General features: G+C 36.8%; 1 protein-coding gene across 4 annotated transcripts; it reads right to left on the reverse strand.

Annotated features, from left to right (window-relative positions):
- Positions 1-3,794: 3,794 nt before the first annotated feature.
- LOC121729385 lies at positions 3,795-13,697 on the reverse strand. Of its 4 annotated transcripts, none has more exons than XM_042117880.1 (7): positions 13,480-13,697; positions 8,748-8,844; positions 7,929-8,024; positions 7,430-7,543; positions 6,800-6,966; positions 5,681-5,858; positions 3,795-4,933 (listed from the first exon to the last, which is right to left on the reverse strand). In XM_042117880.1, the coding sequence occupies exons 1-7, from the start codon at positions 13,528-13,530 to the stop codon at positions 4,728-4,730; spliced, it is 909 nt and encodes a 302-aa protein (XP_041973814.1). In that variant the 5' UTR covers positions 13,531-13,697; the 3' UTR covers positions 3,795-4,727. The 4 variants fall into 4 exon arrangements, with proteins under 4 accessions (XP_041973814.1, XP_041973815.1, XP_041973812.1 ...); XM_042117881.1 differs by having other exon boundaries at positions 6,800-6,957; positions 7,430-7,549; XM_042117878.1 differs by having other exon boundaries at positions 6,800-6,960; positions 7,430-7,549.
- Between the last annotated feature and the right edge of the window lie 8,654 nt (positions 13,698-22,351).

The following is a 22,351-nucleotide window of genomic DNA, read 5'->3' on the forward strand; positions in this document are numbered from 1 at the left end:
AAATTAAATTACGGATGCTCGATAATGGTACAGCGCCATAGATACTCGATTTATTTATTATGATTAAATAGCAGAATAGATTGTAATTATTATTATGGTCCAATCGCTCAGTCCTGTCTCTAGCGGTTATCGGCCTTTCGTCTACCACTGTATTCTAATTTTACAGATGTAGCGATATCTATCGCATCGTTTGTATGACATAACTGTCAAAAATTTTCCAAATTCAAATGACCGCGTGTATCGTGGTAGAGCAAGCTAGAGGAAGCGTGACCCCGCCATGTATCACGAACCTTTTTTCTTACGAATTATTTTTCTGAGTATAAATAAAATAATATGAAGTGGGTAGAAAAGAACAGAAAATTGTTTATTTATTTTGTGTATCTTAAAACTATACTTAAACTTAAAAACACAATTTATGAAAACTATGTACAAAAAGGCGGTCTTAGGGTGAAGCCAAACGAGCGTAATTTGTGAGTTGTGAGACGCAGAATTTCTGCCGCGTATTTATCTTTTCATACAAATCATGAGTCACAAAATTACGCTCGTGTGAATAAAACAGGACTTTTGTATGAAACTGATTACAACAGAATTCTGCCGAACCGAAATTCTGCGACTCACACTCACTCACAAATTACGCTCCTTTGGCTTCGCCCTTACTTCTGAAAGCTGACAGCAGTTTCTGCAAGACAACCTTTAAGAAAGTATTTAATATTATTGTTTAATAAAAAAATTCAAACTTAAACTCAAAATTCAACTAATTTAAAATTACAGTGTCATTATGACTAAATTATAATATATGACTAAATGCCCTCTTAAAAGGCCGGCAACGCACCTGCAGCTCTTCTGATGTTGCGAGTGTCCATGGCCGACGGTAGTTGCTTACCATCAGGTGACCCGTTTGCTCGTTTGCCCCCTTATTTAATAAAAAAATAATAATAATAATAATAATAATAATACAACAAGTGTACAATACGTAATATTACCATTTCTGACTTAGAACGATATTTTTGTTCAGGCCATTTTTTTTAACATAATCAAAAACATTTAATATTATATTTTGTTCTCCAATGCTTAGCATAGTTTTTTTCGTTTAGGTGCAGGTGGAGAAGTTGTAGATGTATACCTATAATAAAAATGACGTGAGTTTTGCGCTTGAATTCACCGTTTGGACCGCTAATCATCATGTGCATAAAATTAATGCATAGAGTTGATATATAGTATAGTTGAGTTATAGTACTCACCAGTCTGTGCCCAAGAATACGTATTGCTTACATATCCTCGTGGTTCAATAATAATTTTCTGTTTTTGATTCAACGCCATTTTCATTAGTTGTCGATTATCCGAAGAATGCAAAACAGATGAATTAATTTAAAATATGTCAACTTTTTGTTTTTATTCTTTTTTCTTAATTGTTCGTTTTAGAGGTTTTACGTCTAAGTGTCCAAACACACTAGGCTGAATTACGCCGGCGTAAATTCCGCCGCAAATGTCAAACGCATACAAATACGCGACGGAATAGTGTGTCGTCTTCCGCCCGTATTTTGTATGAGTTTGAAACGAGGCGTAAACGCGGCGGAATTTACGCCGGCGTAATTCAGCCTAGTGTGTTTAGACACTTAGTCTATGATTTTTTAAATCCTCTTTAGAAATCCAATAGCTGAACTGATTTAGCTTATTATTTTTTGTTATGCTCGAGCTCGTATCGTTAATTTTAGAGGAAAGTTATTATTATAAAACAATGATTAAAATTACGTTAAAAATTAGAAAATATAAGAATGATACCATCGTTGCATAACATTATTTTAAATAATGTAACTTTACGGCTTCTGACAATTTTAATTTCATAAAGTCGGTTCAATAAGTCGGAGTAAAATCCGTCGGAACCGCACTAGCCTACTATTATAACAATCATTATGAATATGCATATTTTAGTTTTCACAGAATAATAATATTTTTATTCTATGGAACATTGTAATAATATTATATCATAGTAATTTCTATAGCGATCTTAAGGCGATTCCGTGTTCATGTGCAAACATAAAAAAGGTGACTAAAGTTCTATACCCCTGTTGTAAAAGGCTCGTCAAAGGTACTCGCGATAAAACAGGAGTAACTTGCAATTTTGGATTTCTGTATATGACAGCTGATGAAATATATATATTTTTATTTTCTCGATATTTTTGTGTAGTTTTCATAAAAAAATAATGATTCCCTTTTATCGGATGATATAATTTATAAACTGTTTATTTAACATGTACAAAACTACGAAAAACCCAATATTTATGAAAAAAAAATTTAAACCGAGTTTTTCACAAAAATATCAATTATTATCATAATTACGATAAAATAACATGAATTTGCTGATAATATCGTAATTAAGTAAATCCAACTTCAAAAATTGCAAATTTCTGAGTTACGACGCTACGTATTTGGATGAGGTATTATGAAACTTCTATCGCTTCGTTTTCTGTCACGATTTGTATAGAGAACGATAAATTACGTCAAGATTTTCTAAAACATGGTAGCGGTAGGGTGAATAAACGCTAGACTCTAGAGACAAGATAGGCTGAGAGCACATAGTAACTTATAAATTAAATAAAATATAAATTAAAATATGATTACGTTGATTACATCAGTGTACAGTGTACACATGGTGTAGGTACACCTACTATTAATTATACTTAAAAACTAAGGAAACCCTCCCATACTATATTATATTACCGTTAAATTGGTTCCTTTCGAACTGTCATGTAACACGAGCCCTCTATATTAGCTCCATGCACCAGCCCGATACCGCTGAAGGCCACCTAATTCCTAAATATTGCAAATGTATTGAAAATGTGTACCTAGGTACACATTTTTGACAAGTATTGTAGAACACATAAACTTACGACAGTATATTATAAGTTTATGGTAGAACATGTTTTTTGACGGAGTTACTTGTCCTTAGTTTTTATTGTTCGTAGGTGTACAATGTAGTTTCTTAATAAAGAATATAAAACGCCATCTGTTGGAAATTTGTTGAATGACAATGCAATCGATTGAACCATGAGGTACGGGCATGGTACGGGCGGTACGGTGGACCGTCTTTCGTACAAGAGTGGAAGGAATAGGTGGCAGCACATACCATGTTAAGTAGGACTTATTTATTATTATGCCATTCGCCCTACAAATAATAAAAACTAAGGAAACGTAACTCCCATACTTCAATCGTTTTGAATTTTGTTCCTTCTCGCTTACTAAAATAAGGCAATATAGTACGAAACACTACAGCCGTTGACAATAATTGTCACTTCAAAATTTTTGCATGTCGTATTCGGGCCTCTTTTTGCATAAAGTATGCATGTATTCGGGTCACATTTTGTAGAATCGGAACAAATTTTTTGACTACTCTTCAGTTTTTATTATTCGTAGCATTCGCCATACCAGAAGTTGACTTATATTAGTTTCATTCATTCATACGTTTTTGTGTGGTAAATTGATTACTTACATTATATTAGATATGTAAAGCAAAGAAACAAGGCTTTCCAGATATTATTTATTGATCCCAAAAGACACCAACACCATAATAATATTATGAACTGTCAAATATAATATCGAAGTCAACAAAAAACAAAAATAAAACTAAAAAAACGAATCTCCGTTTAACAATCAACAAGTTTCTAATAATCAATATTAGAACTCAAAAAATAAGATAATAATATCAAAGAACATGATAATAATAAAATAAAACTGCTTTTATAGGAAAATACATAGAAAAAAAACATAAGATATTATAGAAAAAGAAAATAAATATTTCAATAATCACTATTGCAATTTATTTTCTACAATGCAAGGCTGATCTAAAAGATTTGTGTTTCGTCAAATACTTATAGTTGTTGTCATTTTATTTTTGGAATGGAAAAGTTCATTTTAGCCGGCAATGCATCAACATTTGCCTCAGAAATGCTACTCCATTGTGTTGTAAAATATATATTGTATACTGTATATATTATACAAAAACTATATTATAATTAACTATACTTATTCGATTTCGAGTAACATTTAAAATCGATACAAAAATCTATTCACTAAACGCGTATATCAAAAGCTAGAGAATCATATAAAACTAGTCAAGAACATTATCATCATTATTATAAATAATCAAAACTTAAATTAATAATACAATACTCGGCACGAATGTGTCATCATTTGTTATAAAAATAATTCAGCGCCATCTATCGGTCGCTATGATCAACATAGAAATCGGTTTAGTCCTTTTCACGCAAGATTTCGCTTTACAACCACAGTAACTCCCAAAATGGGAAATCAGAATATTGGATGGTTCATGATTAATTTAAGGAGTAATATTGATGCTATTATTTGCCCCTTATTAATAAGGATACTTACCAAGACATAACTATTCTAGGTCCGCTGTCCAAAGACTGTTATAATTGAAAAAGCTGCATACAAAGTCTGCTAGCAGCTTTTCCAATGCGCAAAAGACAATCGACGTTAAATAGTTCGCTTGTAAATATTCTTATTCGTAAAGGGGTGGATTAAACATGATTTCACTTACTTCAATCAGACGTTACGGATTTGATTTTGAGACTAAAGAATTGGCTCATGATCATCTTTTCTATAATCAAGACAATAATTGCGATGAAGTCCTTAATCAATTTTAAGCATGAACTCATGATTTTAATCGTCATAATCAGTTAGTTGCGGTTTGGACTATCATTCGGGGACTAAAGCATGAGCTTCCTCTCCAACGCCTCCCAGATGGGGTCGAGTGGGGCGTAGTTTTGGGGCACAGAGTTGGGCTCCTGGGGCACTTGGGGCGGTGTGGGACGAAGCACCATGTAGTCGTCGATGAGGTCAAATGGCGCTGGCTGGCGGCGCTTGCCGGACGCCATGCGGACGCTGTGCATTATCGCTGTGGACTGCTTGCGTTCTGTGGACGTAGGGAAGATAGGTATTATACTCCACTCGGGCTAACTTGTCGCCAGCAGTCATTGACCCCTTGTCAAAAACCTGCCACTTTCCATATATTGTCAATCGTGGTTTTATATGGAAAATTACAAGTTTTTGACAGGGAGTCAATGACCGCTAGCGACAAGTTAGCCCGAGTGGAGTATAGTATACATGCGGGAAGTAACACTAAAATCATAAGTATCTTACAAAACATCAAAGGCAAAACCCAAAGCATTATGGGTTTTTGTCCTTGAGTCTTGATGTATCCTCATTCTGTTACGTTGTGTATGTTCGTGCACAGTTATTTCATATTATGTAACGTCGTAACTCAATTTCCAACATTCAAACACGTAGCACTTAGCACTGTAATAAAACGACCCCTCACCACTCATGAGCCGGGACATATAAACACCGAACACGATACGACGTCGTGTCGTACCACGTTTCACGATGCGACGTCGTGTCGTGGGAATCGTAACGTGACGCATCGTGAGTTTCTACGACGCGGCGTCGTGCCGTAGGTATATCGTAGCACGTCACGATGTCGCGTCGTAGTTTTTTACGATGCTCGTCGTGGATTCCCACGACACGACGTCGCATCGTAAAACGACGCCGCGTCGTGACTCGTGGTATGACACGACGTCGTATCGTGTTTTTGTGTCCCGGGCCTATGGGCTTTAGCATAACAAAGGTTATGACTTATGACATAAAGGTCAACCACACTCACCGTCAGCAGTAGCCAGCGGGCAGTACTTCAGTGTATGCGCGTTATCGCCGTGCGCGCCGCACCGCCGGCACACGAACGCGCGTAACACGGGGCACGTGACGCGGCCGCGCGCACGCAGGGAGTGACTGCGATAGAACGGAGCGCGTTCCCCGTTGTTCTTGCAGAAGCGGCACTCCATCTGAAATGGTAAAAAAATATTCGTTACTAGAAATCAGCACGTTCTAACACCCATAGCAGAGACCAGATGCCCATAGTTACAATTTGAAATTAAGCTATTGCATAGCTTTTTAGTGGGTTTTTAGCGCGGCGAACGAATCAAGAAATTCCATAACGAAAATTGACCTAACAACCCCCACTCCGACAGCGGTGCGGCGTTGAAAGCCGTGCATCGTCTAACGTCGTTTCAGTTTAGCAGGCTTAGGTACATGTTTGTGTGCGTGCGACTAGACGTATGCGTGTAGACTAGATGCTATGCAATAGCTTTACCGCGGCAGTCCCTGAGTGTGAGTGCCACACATATTTTGATATTCCTCTGTAACATCTAACAAACGTGTCCCCAAATTTTTGCTTTGTTCAAGTTATGGCTTTTTCGTAAACCGCATGAAAAATCAACTGGTAGCTGATTAAATACATTAAAAGAATTGAAAACTTCCAATTGGTCATTGAAACAAAATACAATGGTAACAAGTACATATAATATTCATTATGCATGTTATTTACTACACTCAAAGTATAATTTGATGATAAGGACTACAAGCCTAACAAAGATAAACAAAACACCAATTATTAAAAGTAGAAATATTTTACAGGGTACTTAATATTTTATTGATTTTAATTTGGATTTTTGGAAAATTGGAATAGACAGACAAAGGCAGCCAAGCTTGGATAGTTATACATTGCACAAATTTTTATTTCCAACCGACTTCCAAAAGGAGGAGGTAAGGTTGTATGTTTGGGTGTGGATATTTTTTTAAGTAGCACCACAGAATATATTATATTAGTAACAAGTAGCACCTCCATCGTGGGTATCGCAGACACAATAGATTTTCAATTGCCGCAAAAGCGGCAGCATTGTCGATTGATGGGTTAATAGGGAGGGTAAAACAAAGCATAACCAACCTGGTGCTGTTTATTCTGGTTGACATACACTTCCCGGTGTTGCTCAATCTGCTTCAGCAGCCCGTACAGGACTCCGCTGGGCAAAGTCTTCAGCACTTTCATCTGGTCTTCGGTGATTGTCTCCCAGGACTCGGACACGGGGTCTTTGGGAAGATCCACTGCTGGAACTTACATGAAATTCGATATTATTACCTGTTAATAATGATACTAATATCAACGCACTTAATACAGAGTTATAATAAAATTCAAAATTAAATTTAAGTTGAGAGACTACAATATAATCATACATTCTGAGCAACACATAAATTCAACTGTTTAAACTAACAAAAAATGATAGCAAGAGCTTGTGTAGCTCCAAATGACTTATAATTATAACAAGAGTACTTATTCGATACTTTTAACGCTTGAAGCGTTAAAAGTATCGAAAAAGTACTCCCAAGCGGGCAGCGGCCACATGTGGCCGCGAGAACAATAGATTTCCAAGAATCCGCAATCGAAGGATGGTGAAGATGTGCCATGCATGGCTGGCTACTTCTTAACTTATTTCCAAAAAATAGGAGGTTCTGTTTGGCTGTAGATATTTTAATGTCATCAAATCAATTCGCATAGACAAAAAGTCTACATACTGACCTTCAATCGGCTGGGGTAACGGTGTCCAGTCAACTCTGGGCAGCGCCTGTGTAGGAGTCACTTCAGGCGCTGGCCAGGACTTCTGACGGAGATACGACGGCCCAACACCCAACACTGGAACTGTAAAATTTGTTTAATAAATTGACACACAAACATTTTCAAAAGTACTCATTTTTATACACTTTACCAGACAACGGAAATATATTATTATGTATTCAATACTTCTACATTATATACTATGCTATGGCCTAAGCATATATTTCAATTTTTTATTACTTATAAGTTATATCATATATTTAATGCACATCCATGACCCAGGAACATTGAAAACTTTTTGTTTCGTCGGCGGGATTCGAATCCTCGACCCCCGGCTTGAGCCGCCGCACGCCATGGTGTAAATGTACGGTTCCCGAGCGATTTACGAATTTTTGCGAGGCGTCATCTAGATTTTTAAAATACAGAGTGGTGCTGGTGCATAAGAAATAATTTGAATACTCACTAGTGGTCTGCGGTTTCTCGTCAGGGTCGTACGGGGAGTCAAAGCCGTTCATTTTGAACTCCTGCATCCTCGCCTCCAGCTTGCTCTTCACGTCCACTACACATAAAGACGATCATTATAGTTAACATTATTATTGCTTAAAAAGGAATAGTCAGGGAGCCTTAGAATAAATTTATTTTTGATTACTACAACATAATTTTTTGTGAGTAGCTTCATTTTGATAAGACAAACAACATTTTTATCTGCGAAAAATCTTGAAAGTGCTAGCTAACACTTAACAGAGATAGAAAGTATTTCATACTTTGATTTGATGGTCCTAACATTTTGTTTTGATTGTTCTATTTTTACGACAATGTGACTCTTAAATTATACAGAGTGTAACAAAAACTAGTGATAATACTTTAGGGTGTGTACATGTTCCTTGTAGAGAGTTCACTGTGAAAGTAGCAGCTCTGAAAGACGAACATTTTTTTTTCACTTTTGTATGGGCAAGGGCCCGAGCGCCACGAGTTTTCCCATACAAAAGTGAAAAAAAAAAATTGGTCTTTCAGCGCTGCTACTTTCACAGTGAACTCTCTACAAGGAACACGTACACACCCTAAAGTATTATCACTTGTTTTTGTTACACCCTGTATAACTATTAACCTACCAATACCTATACAAAAAATCTGCTGGTTAGGGTTCCGTTTTTTGGCTGGGTTTGACATAACGCGTCCAAAATACGTAGGTCCCCCATCTACCTAGGAATCAACTTCAATAAAGTGCCCAACACTCATAAACAATATTATAAATGATGTTTAACAAGTATTGCAGACTCACGTTCTGTGAAGCTGGAAGACCTCGGCCTGAGGAAGTCGTGGTCGCGCAGCCGCGAGTGGAACTCCTCCCACGTGTCCTGGAGACACCATGGCGACGACTGCAACAATAGTAATAGCTCTCACACCGTGACGGTGGCCGGTTCCATTAAAACCCGGCCAGCAGCAGGAGTAAGGGCGTTTGCTGCGTTGAGCGTGTGCCCGTCGCGGGCGCCCGCGCCGCGCGCTCGCCATAGTAATCGTGCGACGGCTGACCCGCTCAATGCAGCGCTGCTCTATGGGATGACATGAAACAAGCACGCCTCGCGACTCGCGGGTGGCCACTGGCCGCGACGGGCGCACGCCCAATTTTATTATTTTATGCAGTGCCCAAGTGCGCAGTACACAAGAGTCAAAACAGCTGACCGGTGGTAGTCATCTTAGTTTCTACGTTCTTCCGACTTTCAAAGTGTATTCATGATACCTATCGCGCCGGGACTTGTATGTATGAGTGGTCAGCGTGAAGTCAAACCATTTTTAAATTCACGTCCACAGGGAAATAAGTAGACGTGCTGCTGCAGTCGTCTTGAAAATCGTAATATTATTTTTTACTTTTACATCGCTAATTTTGAAGAATGCTATTATTTAACCCTAAAAAATTGTTGGTTGCGATCCCTCCGCGTCGTCCGTGGCACAAAGATCAAAACGTGACTTGTGTATAGAAAAAAGGTTGAGTACCACTGAGCCAGACAGACGGCCGACGGGCAACATAAACGGAAAAAGTGCATGAAAAGTGTATATTATTACTGTGTTATTAATAATAATATGTAACTATACCTTTAGTCAGTGGCGTAACTATAAATCCGGGGTCTGTGGAAAATTGATAGGGCCGTATCAGTAAACAATGTACTGTAATTTACTATAATTTTTTTTTGAACTCACGGCCTCTTGAGCCGGAGCCCTTTTGGGTCGGGGGCCCGTGCCATTTTGCCAGCCATGCCACCCTGTAGTTACGCCACTGCCTTTAGTTAACCATATTATTATTATTATGATAATTGATACGCAGTAGGTAGGTACGCTATATCATGAATTCATGACCATTCAGGGGTTCAGATTAGTCGGATCGGAAGTAGTGCGAAACTGTGCTTAATTCTTTACAGATCGAAATTGTGGTGACTGGTGAGAGTACCGACAAAACTTTTGTCCACTCTCGAGGCGGAGTTCTAGCCGGCCGGTGTAGTTTACCGAAGATTTCAGGGAAGGCCCAATGAAGCGCGCGTCACGTCGCCGCCAAGAATGACTGCGTGATTTGTGAATGTGAGAGTGTTGTGAGAATATGCTGTAGGATAAGACTGTTCGGTGTGCATTTGTTGTCTGATTGCCATAACCTTCGTGGCCATAACACAAGTTCAACGCATGGGATTAGATTAGACGACGTGTCACAAGTCACAACTCACACTGTCATACTGTATTATTGTATGAGTAAGTATACTAAAGACTTTGATTTGATGAAAAGAAACATTCTCGGCCGCCATGGCATTTTATGACCAATGTAGATGCAGATTGTTCAGCTAGGCTATTCTCTAAGGAACACGTTAAGGCTGTGCTCTCCGCTGTTATCACGGATGTGGCAGCCGTCACATCGTTCGCTGTTACCACGGCTGTAGAATTCGTATTCTGTAAGCTCTATTAGCTCGTCGACGATGTCTCGGCTGCGGCTGTCGGCGAGGCTGCGGCTCAGATAGTGGACTCGACTATAGATACATTTTTGTCTTAGGAATTTTAGTTATTTTGTCCCGATAAACTCTATATTATTAGAACTTTTATAGTAATAATCATTTGTAGTACATATTTGAACCAATTCAAATAGACAAAATTATTAATGCATCGAAAAAATATCCAAAAAGTTAAAGTACCAAGATATGAACCTCGTATCCATTGAGTTACTCGTCGCATAAAAAAAACTCGCTTGGCCTTCTACACTTACGTATGTAAACAAATTTATAAATATATGAGGATATTTTTTTTTTCTTTGTTTAAGTTTAGCACTTACACATTATTTTCTGCCACCATATTTTGGTTGCCTGGAAGAAACCGCTGAAAGCGGTAAGGCCGCCTATTTGCTATGTTCCTTGCCTAATGTTGTTTTTTGTTATTTTATATTGTTTATAATGCAAATAAAGAATTTATAAATAAATAAATATAAAGAATGTAAACAAAAGTGCAAACCAAGGGACATGAAATACCTAGATGAAACTTCATTTAAATACTTATAGCTTTAGTTTTGCTGTTTACAAAAAGAATTTCTACTAGCTACGCGATAAGAGTAGTGTACCTCGGCTCGAGTGACCCGCGCCAACCACTTGAAATATTTCGTGGAACATAATATTTCATAAACATTGAATAGTCTTTGTCTGAGATTCGTGAAAGTTGGATTCTTACCTTGAAGTGCTACGTAAAAATTAACTAATATTGAATACTTGGTATGTAACTATGTACCCGCGTATGTTTAATGTTTTGTACTCAGTGTTCATACAAGCTCTAAGTTAAGTGTAAAAAAACTCGATAAAAACGCTGTTTAGTATGTAGAAGAAAGTTAGATACTAGAAAGATTTATACAAAACGTGAATTTCAAGATTTTTGTGTGTGGAGTTACAATTTTGTCATTGTCGGGACTCGGAAGTCGGGACTCGGGCTCTAGCGACTTTTTGAGGTAAGCCGTAAGATTTATTTTTATAGTGACTTAGCATTTGAATTTCGGTTTAAACGTTAAAAAAAATTAAAACAGTGCATTAATTAGGGTGTACATTTCAGTAAGTAAATAAGTACAAAATCATACAAAATCTTTGGCGACAGCCACGAAATAGTAGCTTTTCGTTTGACATTAAAAGTTGTAGGCGTTCGCCGAGGCTGTAATCGAAGCTGTAGGCTGTTGAGCTTATGCCGGCTCTTGATATAGGCGAACGCGTTGGCCAACGCGTCTGCAGACGCGTTGGCCCAATGTGTAGAACGGGCGTTCGCGCGTTGGCCGTAGGTATTTAGACGTTGGCCGACCCATCTGCGAGCTTGCCGCGCGGGTCGGAAATGTCGGCAAAAGATCAAAGGACATTTGTCGCAAGCTTCGCGCTCCATCCACACATAGGCCGCGCGATCAGTTTGCCCGGAGTTATAATTATGATAATTATTATAATATGTAATAATTTTTGTATGTAATAATTTAATAAATAATAAGTAGGTAATAAAATAATTACTTATATTATTTTAATATTATAAAATATTATGTAAAAGTGAGTTTATTTCTTTGTTTGTTACGTTTTCTCGCCTTTTATTTATTTATTTCCAGAATACTCTTTAAAAACTTTTTCTTGTCCACATTTACAAAGTAATTATAAGCTGTGAATAAATAAACAGCTGCAGCTGTTAGCGACTAAACATCCATTTTGAATCCGTATTCCGTCCGCACATTGGCGCGATCCAAAGCATACTGAACGACCTTCCTATGTGTGGATTACTCACAAACGCCGTTGCAAGCGCACTGCCAACGCGTCTGCAGACGCGTTGGCCAACGCGTTCGCCTATATCAAGAGCCGGCATTAGAGAATACGAATTTCTTACATGAAATGTCAAAAAGTGATTCTATATCACCCCGCTTACAGCCGCGCGGCGCTAGTATCGAACAGCCTAGAAAACATAAACAAGTGAATACCAATCTCGATCACACGGCTGTAACAGCCGATGTAATTACGGCTGTTTTAATATTTGCTCTTAGAGAATAGCACTGCTGTATTCTGAGGACTGAGGAGTGAGGTCGGTGTGACCGTGTTATAGAAACCGTAGCCGGCAGTCCGTAATAAGTATTATTATTACGATAATAAAGTGCATAGTCATCACAAAAACAGAAAAATCGGCGAAGTGCGAATCGGACTCGCCCACGAAGGGTTCTGTACCTACCGTTAAAGAGCAAAAATAAACCAAAAATTGTTTTTTTTCTGTATGGGAGCCTTCTTAATTTTCTATTATTATTAATTATTATTAAATATTAAAGTACGCATTAAAAGAGTTTCTGAAAAGTTCAAGTAGGTAAGTAAGTACTTACATGTTGTAATTTTACTTATTTTGTTTTTAGTTTTGTTGTTATAGCGGCAATAGAAATACCTTTGATTATATTTCTCTTTGATTGACGTGTATAATATTATAATCAAAGAGAAATACACAATCTGTGAAATTTTAAGTCTAGCAATAGCGGTTCTTGAGATACAGCCTGGAGACAGACAGACGGACAAACATCGAAGTCTTAGTAATAGGTAATAGGGTTTTCACCCTGTGGGTACGGAACCCTAAAAAAGCACAGTCGTAGCAAAACTATACTTAGTACTTAATAATTTAATAAGTAAATAATAATTAAGTAACTAATCATCCGGTGTCAAGTTTCATGAGCAAACTGTGCCGACATTACAAAATAAGCGATACGAATAATCCAATGCGCAGAATTCAGAAATGAAACCTGGCAAGTGGCACATGTTTCCAAAGTTTTTTTCGAATGATGTGCATTACTACCGCTTCCTACTACCTACTAAAGTATCTCTAGTAGGTACACTAGTATCGTAGTATTTTTAAGATCTGATTTAGAGAAAGATACTTAATCTATATTGATGATTATTAAAAAGTTTTAGCAAACATTAGTTATTATACTTAGGTACAATACAGCATAGCAGCATAGCAGGTACAATAAGAATTTTTGTACAAATCTTACTTACCGACTCCGATGAAGATCCACTTCCATAATCGCTGTATTTATTCAAACCCATAATTATTCAAGTAAAACTGAATAATAAAACAATTGATTTTAAGATTTTATTAGTAGACGTGCACACAAGTTGATTAAAAAGACCGATGGCGATTGACATAAAAGTTAAAAGTTATAAAATATAAAATTGTAAACAAGGTACGGTACGGTATCGCAATACGTCCATTGCATGCGCCGACGCACGAAATACAAATACAAATCGCTGATTGGTCTATTTGAAACAAAAACAAATGGCGATATTTAATAAGGCCGGGCACAGAGTTGTTTTACTAAATACCCGTTTATAATAATAATTAAAATTATTACTTACTTATACAAAAGGAAGGAAATAAAAATAATAAATAATAATAATAATGTCTATGGAGGCTTCACATTACGTCAGTCTGGCCCCGTGGTAAATACCTGAAGGACTAGTGTTATGGCTTACGGGTACCAGACAACGGAAATATATTTAACACTTTTATACTATACATACATATAAGTACATTTAATATTTTTATTATATGATACACATAACATTTAATACATATCCATGACCCAGGAACTTTGATAACTTTTTGTTTCGTCGGCGGGATTCGAACCCGCGACCCCCGGCGCGGCGCGGCTTGAGCTACCAACAGGCATAAGAACTACTCTCGAAATAATTTTAACTTTATGCACATAAAAGTTAAAATGATACGGTATTTTTGGAAATAATATATAGCAATTTGCAAGTATAATTGAAAACCGTGTAGGTTAGACGATCAATTTTTCATCAATCTGATCCATCAATATTGTAAAGATTGACGGAAAATTGATCGTCTAACGGCTAACCCACGGATTGATAGATTGAAGGATTGGATTGACGGATTTTTAAATATTTTGATAATTTTCATCAAGGTTGAGACTTGAGATCGGTAAGATTGATGTCAGATTGACGCCAGATTGACGGTGTAACCGTGTTCATCAATTTTTCGTCAGTTAATCAGGCGGTCGGTCGGTAAATCCACGGAATTACACTAGGTGAATCTGTTTTTAAATTGTTTAATCTGGGGGCACGGCAGTGCCCCAGCCAAGCTTTTTAGCAATGGCACGGCCGTACCATACTTTTCTCGAAGCGGTTCGCGGCTTTTCACACCCCTTTATCTTCGATGTTAACAAAGCTAGGGATTTAGAATTTCGGTCACTAGGAGCAAGTATTAAAACTAGCTTAACCTCCAAATTAGATGAAATTTCGATAAATAGTTTAATAGTTACAGATGGTCAAAGTTACTACATTTTGTCACTCACTGACTGACAGATTATGAAAATTCTACGGTACTTCTAGCAGACTAAGAACCTTGAAATTTGGTACCCGGATAGATCTTTATTCACAATGAAAGGAAAAATTATAAAAACGGCCAAGTGTAGTCATAAAGGGGTGTGAAAAGCCGCTTCGAGAAAAGTATGGTACGGCCGTACCTTTGCTAAAAAGCTTGGCTGGGGCACTGCCGTCCCAGATATGGCAAAACAACGTTTGCTGGGACAGCGAGTAATATAATCTATACTAATATTAAAAATCGGAAGAGTTTGTTAGTATGTTTGTTTGAATAAATAAAAAAAATCAAGATTTTTAAATAAAAAAATTGTTGTTGTGCCTCACTTGACATAGATAGGTATAGCGTGTTGCGAATATTTTTGTAGGTATTTATAAGATCTACATTTACTTAGAGCATTGTATAGTTCTATCTTTTATAGTTTAGGCAGCGTACGCAAAATAAGTAAATTTTCTAGTTGTTACCGAAAAACTGAAATATCTTACGGAACCCTATATTTTCCAAAATAAAAAGTAGCCTATGTTACTCGTAAATAATGTAGCTTTCGAATGGTGAAAGAATTTTTAAAATCGGTCCAGTAGTTTTTGAGCCTATTCATTACAATTAAACAAACAAACAAATGTCAAACAAAGTTTATCTATATATCGCTCATTTGGTACAACAACGGCGTAATTACACTTTTACAAATTTTACAGGAGACCCAATCAAAGATTCGTATCCAATGTATGGCGTTATGGGAAGACTTATTATATACCGACTCTACTTGAAAGTAAGGTTTATTCCTATTCTTTCTATTAGAGTTCCAGACTTTTCGGTGCATAGTACATTACCTAAATTATTGGCATTTATATAACGATATGTATGTAAATACGTCATTGTTTCCTCAGAATTATATTTAAAAAATAATGCTTAAGCTAAGGGATTTTGCATTTGCGACAAAATAAAACTAAGTAGATTAATAAATTAACTTCACAATTGTTTTAAATCAGTTCAAAACCAGAAAGTTATTTCTATTTTACCAGGTACTTAATTAAACATTTAAAAAAGGAAACATTTTCGTAACAAAAACTAAATTCTTAATAGGTAATTATTAAAATCACCATTTTAAGGATTGGCACAAAAAACACAGATTATTTGCCTACTTACTTAATTCATAAACTAATAATCTACTTATTAGTTTAAGATTTAAGTAGGTAGACAAATAATCTGTAATTTCTGTTCCAATAAGTCCCAAAAATTGTGACTTTAATTAAAAAAAAAAAATGTTTTTGTAACTTTATTTCAGCTTCAGTTTAGTCATCGTCATACTTTAGTTAATGCTTGTATACTGCATTATTATCTTTTCTTAATTCAATAGCTTTTATATCTAAAATCTTAATCGTTTTCCCTTCAACATCTTTGCCAGTATTAAGTTCAAATTCGTCCGTTAACTTTTCATCAGAAATCATTGAAATTTAATTCCTCAAAAATAATTTGGTTAACTTTTTTCTTTGCAGATCTATTATTATTTATACATACTGATCGAGTACATAAATTACACCAGATTTTTCAGTTTTTCATTGCCTTTTCAATTACAGAGCGAGCTGTATCTCCTTCATTTTGAGAATGACCTCTTATAAAAAATTAATGTGTAATTATTTTTTTTTTGATTTTATTGATATATGAAATATTTTTTTATGAAAAAAAAAATAATCAAAACACGACACATTGCAACTGAAAAATTAGTAAGAATAAATATAACACATTCCTTTGTTGACCACGACATATTATATCTGTTTAAAATGTTAATTACTGCCAGGGTGGGTAGATACCTATTTCAAAATACAGGAACTTCTACCTCCCATAGCTTTATGCCAAAAGTAACAATAAGTTTGGTCTTCTTTTATATCAGTTAGGTACCTAAAAATTGTCTTATATCAATCAATTAATATTAAAATTGGGGCTACAATGACATAATTTACACAATTATGTCGTAGTTTCTCCAAAAATCATCGGATAGTCATAACTACCCTTACGACATTGTAGTTCCCAAATACAATCCTAATCAGCGGGGCGCCCCGCGCAACTGGCTGTCCGGACGTTGTAGCACCAGATATGGCGCCATTTCGGTCAATTCCACAATGACATTCGCGCCCCCTCACGAAAAATCGCAAGAAAAACATTACGGTCGATGTTTCTCCGGGTGTAAATATACTTTTGGAACATAGTGACATAATTAACTCATTTTTGAAAAAAATTGGTAATTACGACGTTGTTGTACCAAATGAGCGATATATAAAACTCAAAGGTGACTGACTGATTGACATAGTGATCTATCAACGCACAGCCCAAACCACTGGACGGATCGGGCTGAAATTTGGCATGCAGGTAGATGTTATGACGAAGGCATCCGCTAAGAAAGAATTTTGATAAATTCCAACCCCAAGGGTTCAAAGTGGATGAAAGTTTGTATGTTATAATACTTCTTAACGCGAGCGAAGCCGCGGACAAAAGCTCGTCTCTTTATAATATAATAATAGTTAGTATATAATAGTAATAATAGTAAATTGTTTATTATATAGTATAGAAGTATAGATGATATTATTTTTGGATGAAATTAAACATTTATTGGAGCTCATTTCTTTTTAGGGTTTCCGTACCCAAAGGGTAAAAACGGGACCCTATTACTGACACTTCGATGTCTGTCCGTCTGCCTGTCCGTTTGACTGTCTGTCTGTCTGTCTGTCTCCGGGGCCCAGGCTGTAACTCAATAACCGCTATAGCTAGACTTCTGAAATTTTTCACAATAACATACACTTTTCATGCACTTTTTCCACTTTTATTAATTTATTTTAATACAATTATGTTTCACACGACCGGTTCCGATAAAATCATCATCAGGTGTAGTGCAGGTAATTTTAAATTTTTAAAAAATTGGTAAACAAAAATACATTTAGTACAATTTTCTACCAATTTTCTGAAATTTTCACAGATTGTGTATTTCTGTTGCCGCTATAACAACAATTAATACTAAAAACAAAATAAAATTAATATTTAAGGGGGGCTCCCATACAACAAACATTATTTTTGTAGCCTTTTTTGCTCGCAATCAATAATGGCAACAGCTAGGCACTTGAAATTTTTACAAAGGCCTTAGTTGTAGGCCTTTGTAAAAATTTTATAATAATAATAATATAAAAAAAAATAGGTAAAAGTTTGAAGGGGGCTCACATACAAAAACACATTTTTTGGCCTATTTTGCCTCTATAACGGTACGGAACCCTTCATACGTGAGTCCGACTCGCACTTAGCCGATTTTTTAGGGTTCCATACACATCGTTTTCCTTCAATACGTTTTTTAGCCTTGATTATAGTGACACAAGCCTTTTTTTTATTCATTTTATTCATTCATTCATTCAAAACACAAACACGTCTGCTTTTTGAAACTGTTATGACGCGGCCGGACAATCGTCTATCATACGAAGCTTCGTGCTATGAGACGATACCATTGGACGATACACGCAGATCGTCCAATGGTATCGTTTTAAGCACGAAGCACTACCGCAGGTGCGGCCCGGGCATTATAATCTCAGACTGAGATGCCAGATTGATGGTAAATTGACAATCCGGATTGATCGTGTAACATCGTGATATGATCTATAGCGGAAGGGGACGGGGACGACGGGGTAAGATAGGGTCACGCAAGATACAATAAATTACTAGACTCTTGCGAACAGAAAGGAATAGGCCAATAGGAAGCCATACTCGATCAACCACAGTGTTGTAAAAGTTACCGATTTATCGGTAGATCTCCCGATTTTGGCAAACAAATACCGATAAAACGATTTTAGGGTATAATCTCCCGATTTACTCAATTTTAGAACATCAAACTTAATTTATAATCATTTTGTAGTTTGTAACACCAAATTTAACATGGCAATACAACTGTGCATAAATGGTTATTCCCCAAGGGGCAAGGCATTAGATTGGCCTTTCAATAAACAAGCAAATTTAGGCTGTAATTCATACTCACTAAAGTTGTATTATTGTAGGAGAATATATTTTTGAAATACGTCGATATGAATGCGACAAGTTTCAAATTTTCAATTTTAATTTTTCATTTTCTAATCATTCGTCCGATACGATACGCAACTTCCCATATTGTATTAACGCAAATCAAATGTCTAGTTCAGACCCAGACAGTGATTTTCCAACCACTACTAGTGGTACGTTCGGAACAAAACGAAAAAGATATGTACAAAAATATAAAAAAGAGTGGGAAACACGCCCGGAGTTTGCTGGGTGGTTACAGGCAAGCAGTAATATTAAAGATGCAAACTACGCCTATTGTCTAAGCTGCAAGAAGGATATTTATCTCCTTCTTGCAGATTAGACATTAGGCTAATGATTAATAACTTTTACATGTTTTAATTTGATTTATTTAGGCAGCAATCTCCCTATTTCTCCCGATTTTTAGTTGGTAGCAATCTCCCTATTTCTCCCGATTTTTTGTTGGTAGCAACACCGATTTCATAAATGTCATTTCTGCAACATTGATCAACCATCAGCGCGACAGAGACAGTGAGTGGAAGTTCATGTCCCAAATACTATAATCCAAATTGCCAAATTGTAGTCAGATAAATAAGACATTGTGCCATAAATAAATAAGCATAATAAACGTAATGATTATACTGTATTTTTTTTTGTGTTTTCCTTAGATAGCCCACCATGCCCCCCCTTCCCCTACTGTCAGTCTTAATTGTTACCAGATTGATGAAAAATTGATCGTGTAACCTACGTAATGGCACACGATTACAATATACACTATTGTCACCTATTGTTATGATTTATGGACCAATGTCATTAGGGTTCCGTACTCAAAGGGTAAAAACGGGACCGTAGTTACTAAGACTTCGTTGTCTGTCCGTCTGTCTGTCTCCAGGCTGTATCACAAGAACCGCTATAGCTAGACTTCTGAAATTTTCACAGAGTGTGTTACTTACATAATATCTGTTGCCGACTGTTGCCGCTATAACAAATACTTACTGTGATTTTTTCGGCCTTTTTCGCTCTTAGACAATGATGTTTTTTTTTAATAATAGAATATCATAGCTCTTAGATATTAATAATGGCAAGAGGTAGGCACTTGAATTTGACACATTCTTTTGTTAAACGTGTACTTACTTTAATATTTATAATAATAATATTAAAATAAAATAAAAATTTAAAGGGGGCTCCCATACAAAAAACACAATTTTTGCATATTTTTTGCTCTATTACGTTACGGTACGGAACCCTTCGTGCGCGAGTTCAACTCGCACTTGGCCGATTTTATTTCAAGACTTTCTAGTTTCTAGTAGTTTCTAGGCCTAATTTTACTTGGAAACTTGAGTTGTGTCATGTGTGAAGAGTCAAATTTAAAGGTCGGCGGGCGGCGCGGCGGCATATCAAAGCTAGAGTTTGTTGACTATAATATTTTATATTATCCGTATTGTAGGTACTTACAACCCGAACCCAAGCGGCTATTGAGTACATGTACCTACTTATCGGTTTACAAGCAACATCAAGGTCCATTGTTGACACTGCCCACTGCCCAGCGCATTGCCACTCAAGTGACTCAACTTTTTGTTCTTGACTCCGAAATCCGAACATAGCGATCTACTGAATCTAGCATAGCAAGTGATCTCTATATTCTGCTGCACAGGAGTATTAGTGTTCTGTGCTGCTGCAGCTGCGGCGCCGGCGCGGCTTCTCTGTAGAGCAGTGGCACTCAACCATTTTTTACGGGCCATTATCACGTAGGTGCCGTGGGCCACAACAAAACAAAAATTTTGAAAATCGGTTCACAAATGGCGGAGTAGTGGTCGAACATACAAAAAAAAAATATCCACAGCCGAATATATAACCTCCTCGTTTTTTGGAAGTCGGTTAAAAAGTGGAAAATTTTTCACGAATAGGCTATTTGACCTACTTACTTACATTTTTTATTCATGTTAATCGCTTCTTAATCATTCATTTTCACCAAAAAAACTAATCCATACTAATATTATAAATGCGAAAGTATCTCTGTCTGTCTGTCTGTCTGTCTGTCTCGCTTTCACGCCAAACGCCAAAAGTATCTCTGTCTGTCTGTCAGTCTCGCTTTCACGCCAAACGCCAAAACTACCGAACCGATTGTAATGAAATTTTGTATACAGATAGACTAAAGCCTGAGAAAGGACATAGGCTACTTTTTTACTGGAAAAAGGGTTGTAAGGGGGTGAAAATGCGTAAATTTGTTCAAATTTAGTTAGTTCCAACAATTCATAATAGATGGCGCCGTGCGTCTTCTACATCGCGCTGACGCTTGCTCAAGTCTTCCTATAAGACGTGGTATCATCTTACATTTAAGTTTCGAAATTTTTCGATTGTTATATCTATTCTACGGTATTAAATAACTCAGTACTTTATCTGTGCAGTGACGTAACCTTAAATCTATTAATGATAAATAGTTTATGGGTAAAGTTGTGTAATTGGAGGGCTAAATAAGTTTTAAAATTTGGCATAAAATATAAAGTTTAATATAAAAAAATGAAATACTTATTGTGTGCACACTGCACAGCTGTATTGATTTAAGGGGTACCAGGGTTTTTTTATAAAAGCTTTTGACAGCAATTTTGTTGACATCGCGCGCTATAATCTGAAGTCCACGCGGACGAAGTCGCGGGCAACAGCTAGTATTTTAATAAGTAGAAACCACAGTAGAAACCCATAAAAATGTTAATTGAAAAATATGCTTTTTAAATGGCGCGGGCGTCGAAAACACTGTCCGCCATAGTGCACGACAAGTGTGTAGACTGTAGTGGGGCTGAGTGTGAGAAATACTCATATTCAGTGCAATATTGCCGGCAGCGCGAGCAGCAGCGACAGTGGCTGAATGTAAGAGCCTGTCCATGCCTACCTAGCATACGCCAACGAGATATCTCACTCTTGAGATAATTAAATGTTGACATTATGTGACAGTTACTCGTCTCATAATGTCAAAATCTCGACATTATCTCGACCAAACTCTATAAAAACACGGACGTAAAAAAAGTATAAAAATGTGTTATTTCGATGATAGATCTACGCGAGAAAAAATGTTTGTCATGCTAGGGTCAATAGAGATGAAGAGACAAACCATCAAACATCTAGAAAACATGTAGAGTGAGATATCTCGTTGGCGTATGCTAGGTAGGCAGATGAGACATTTTACGCGCGAGTGTGCGATTCGAGATACTGTACAGAAATAGATCAAGAGCTACTGTATTATATATCGCGTCCAGATGCCTACGCGCGTTTTTTTATCTCGCGTAAAACGCTTGCGCCTTGCAATGAGCGGGACTCTCGACTCACCAGTAAAACGCGCGAGTCGAGATACTTGGGTGCCATTTATAGTATTACGCGCGGGTTCGTGACGAATGAACGAATTTGATTGGAGCGAGTCCATGTTTGTAGCGTAAAAAGCGGTATCTGGATGCAATAGAAATTGAAACGCGCATATACACTACGCGCGTATAATGCCTCATC

This window comes from Aricia agestis, chromosome 8 (genome assembly GCF_905147365.1).
Source record: "Aricia agestis chromosome 8, ilAriAges1.1, whole genome shotgun sequence".
NCBI lineage: Eukaryota > Metazoa > Arthropoda > Insecta > Lepidoptera > Lycaenidae > Aricia > Aricia agestis.

Coding starts and splice junctions, on each gene's coding strand:
- LOC121729385 (XM_042117877.1), bottom strand. CDS start 13,530: ATGGGTTTGAATAAATACAGCGATTATGGAAGTGGATCTTCATCGGAG. Junction 7,550..7,928: donor CGAGAAACCGCAGACCACTA/GTGAGTATTCAA, acceptor CAAATTTTACAG/TTCCAGTGTTGGGTGTTGGG. Junction 5,859..6,799: donor ACCAGAATAAACAGCACCAG/GTTGGTTATGCT, acceptor TTACCATTTCAG/ATGGAGTGCCGCTTCTGCAA.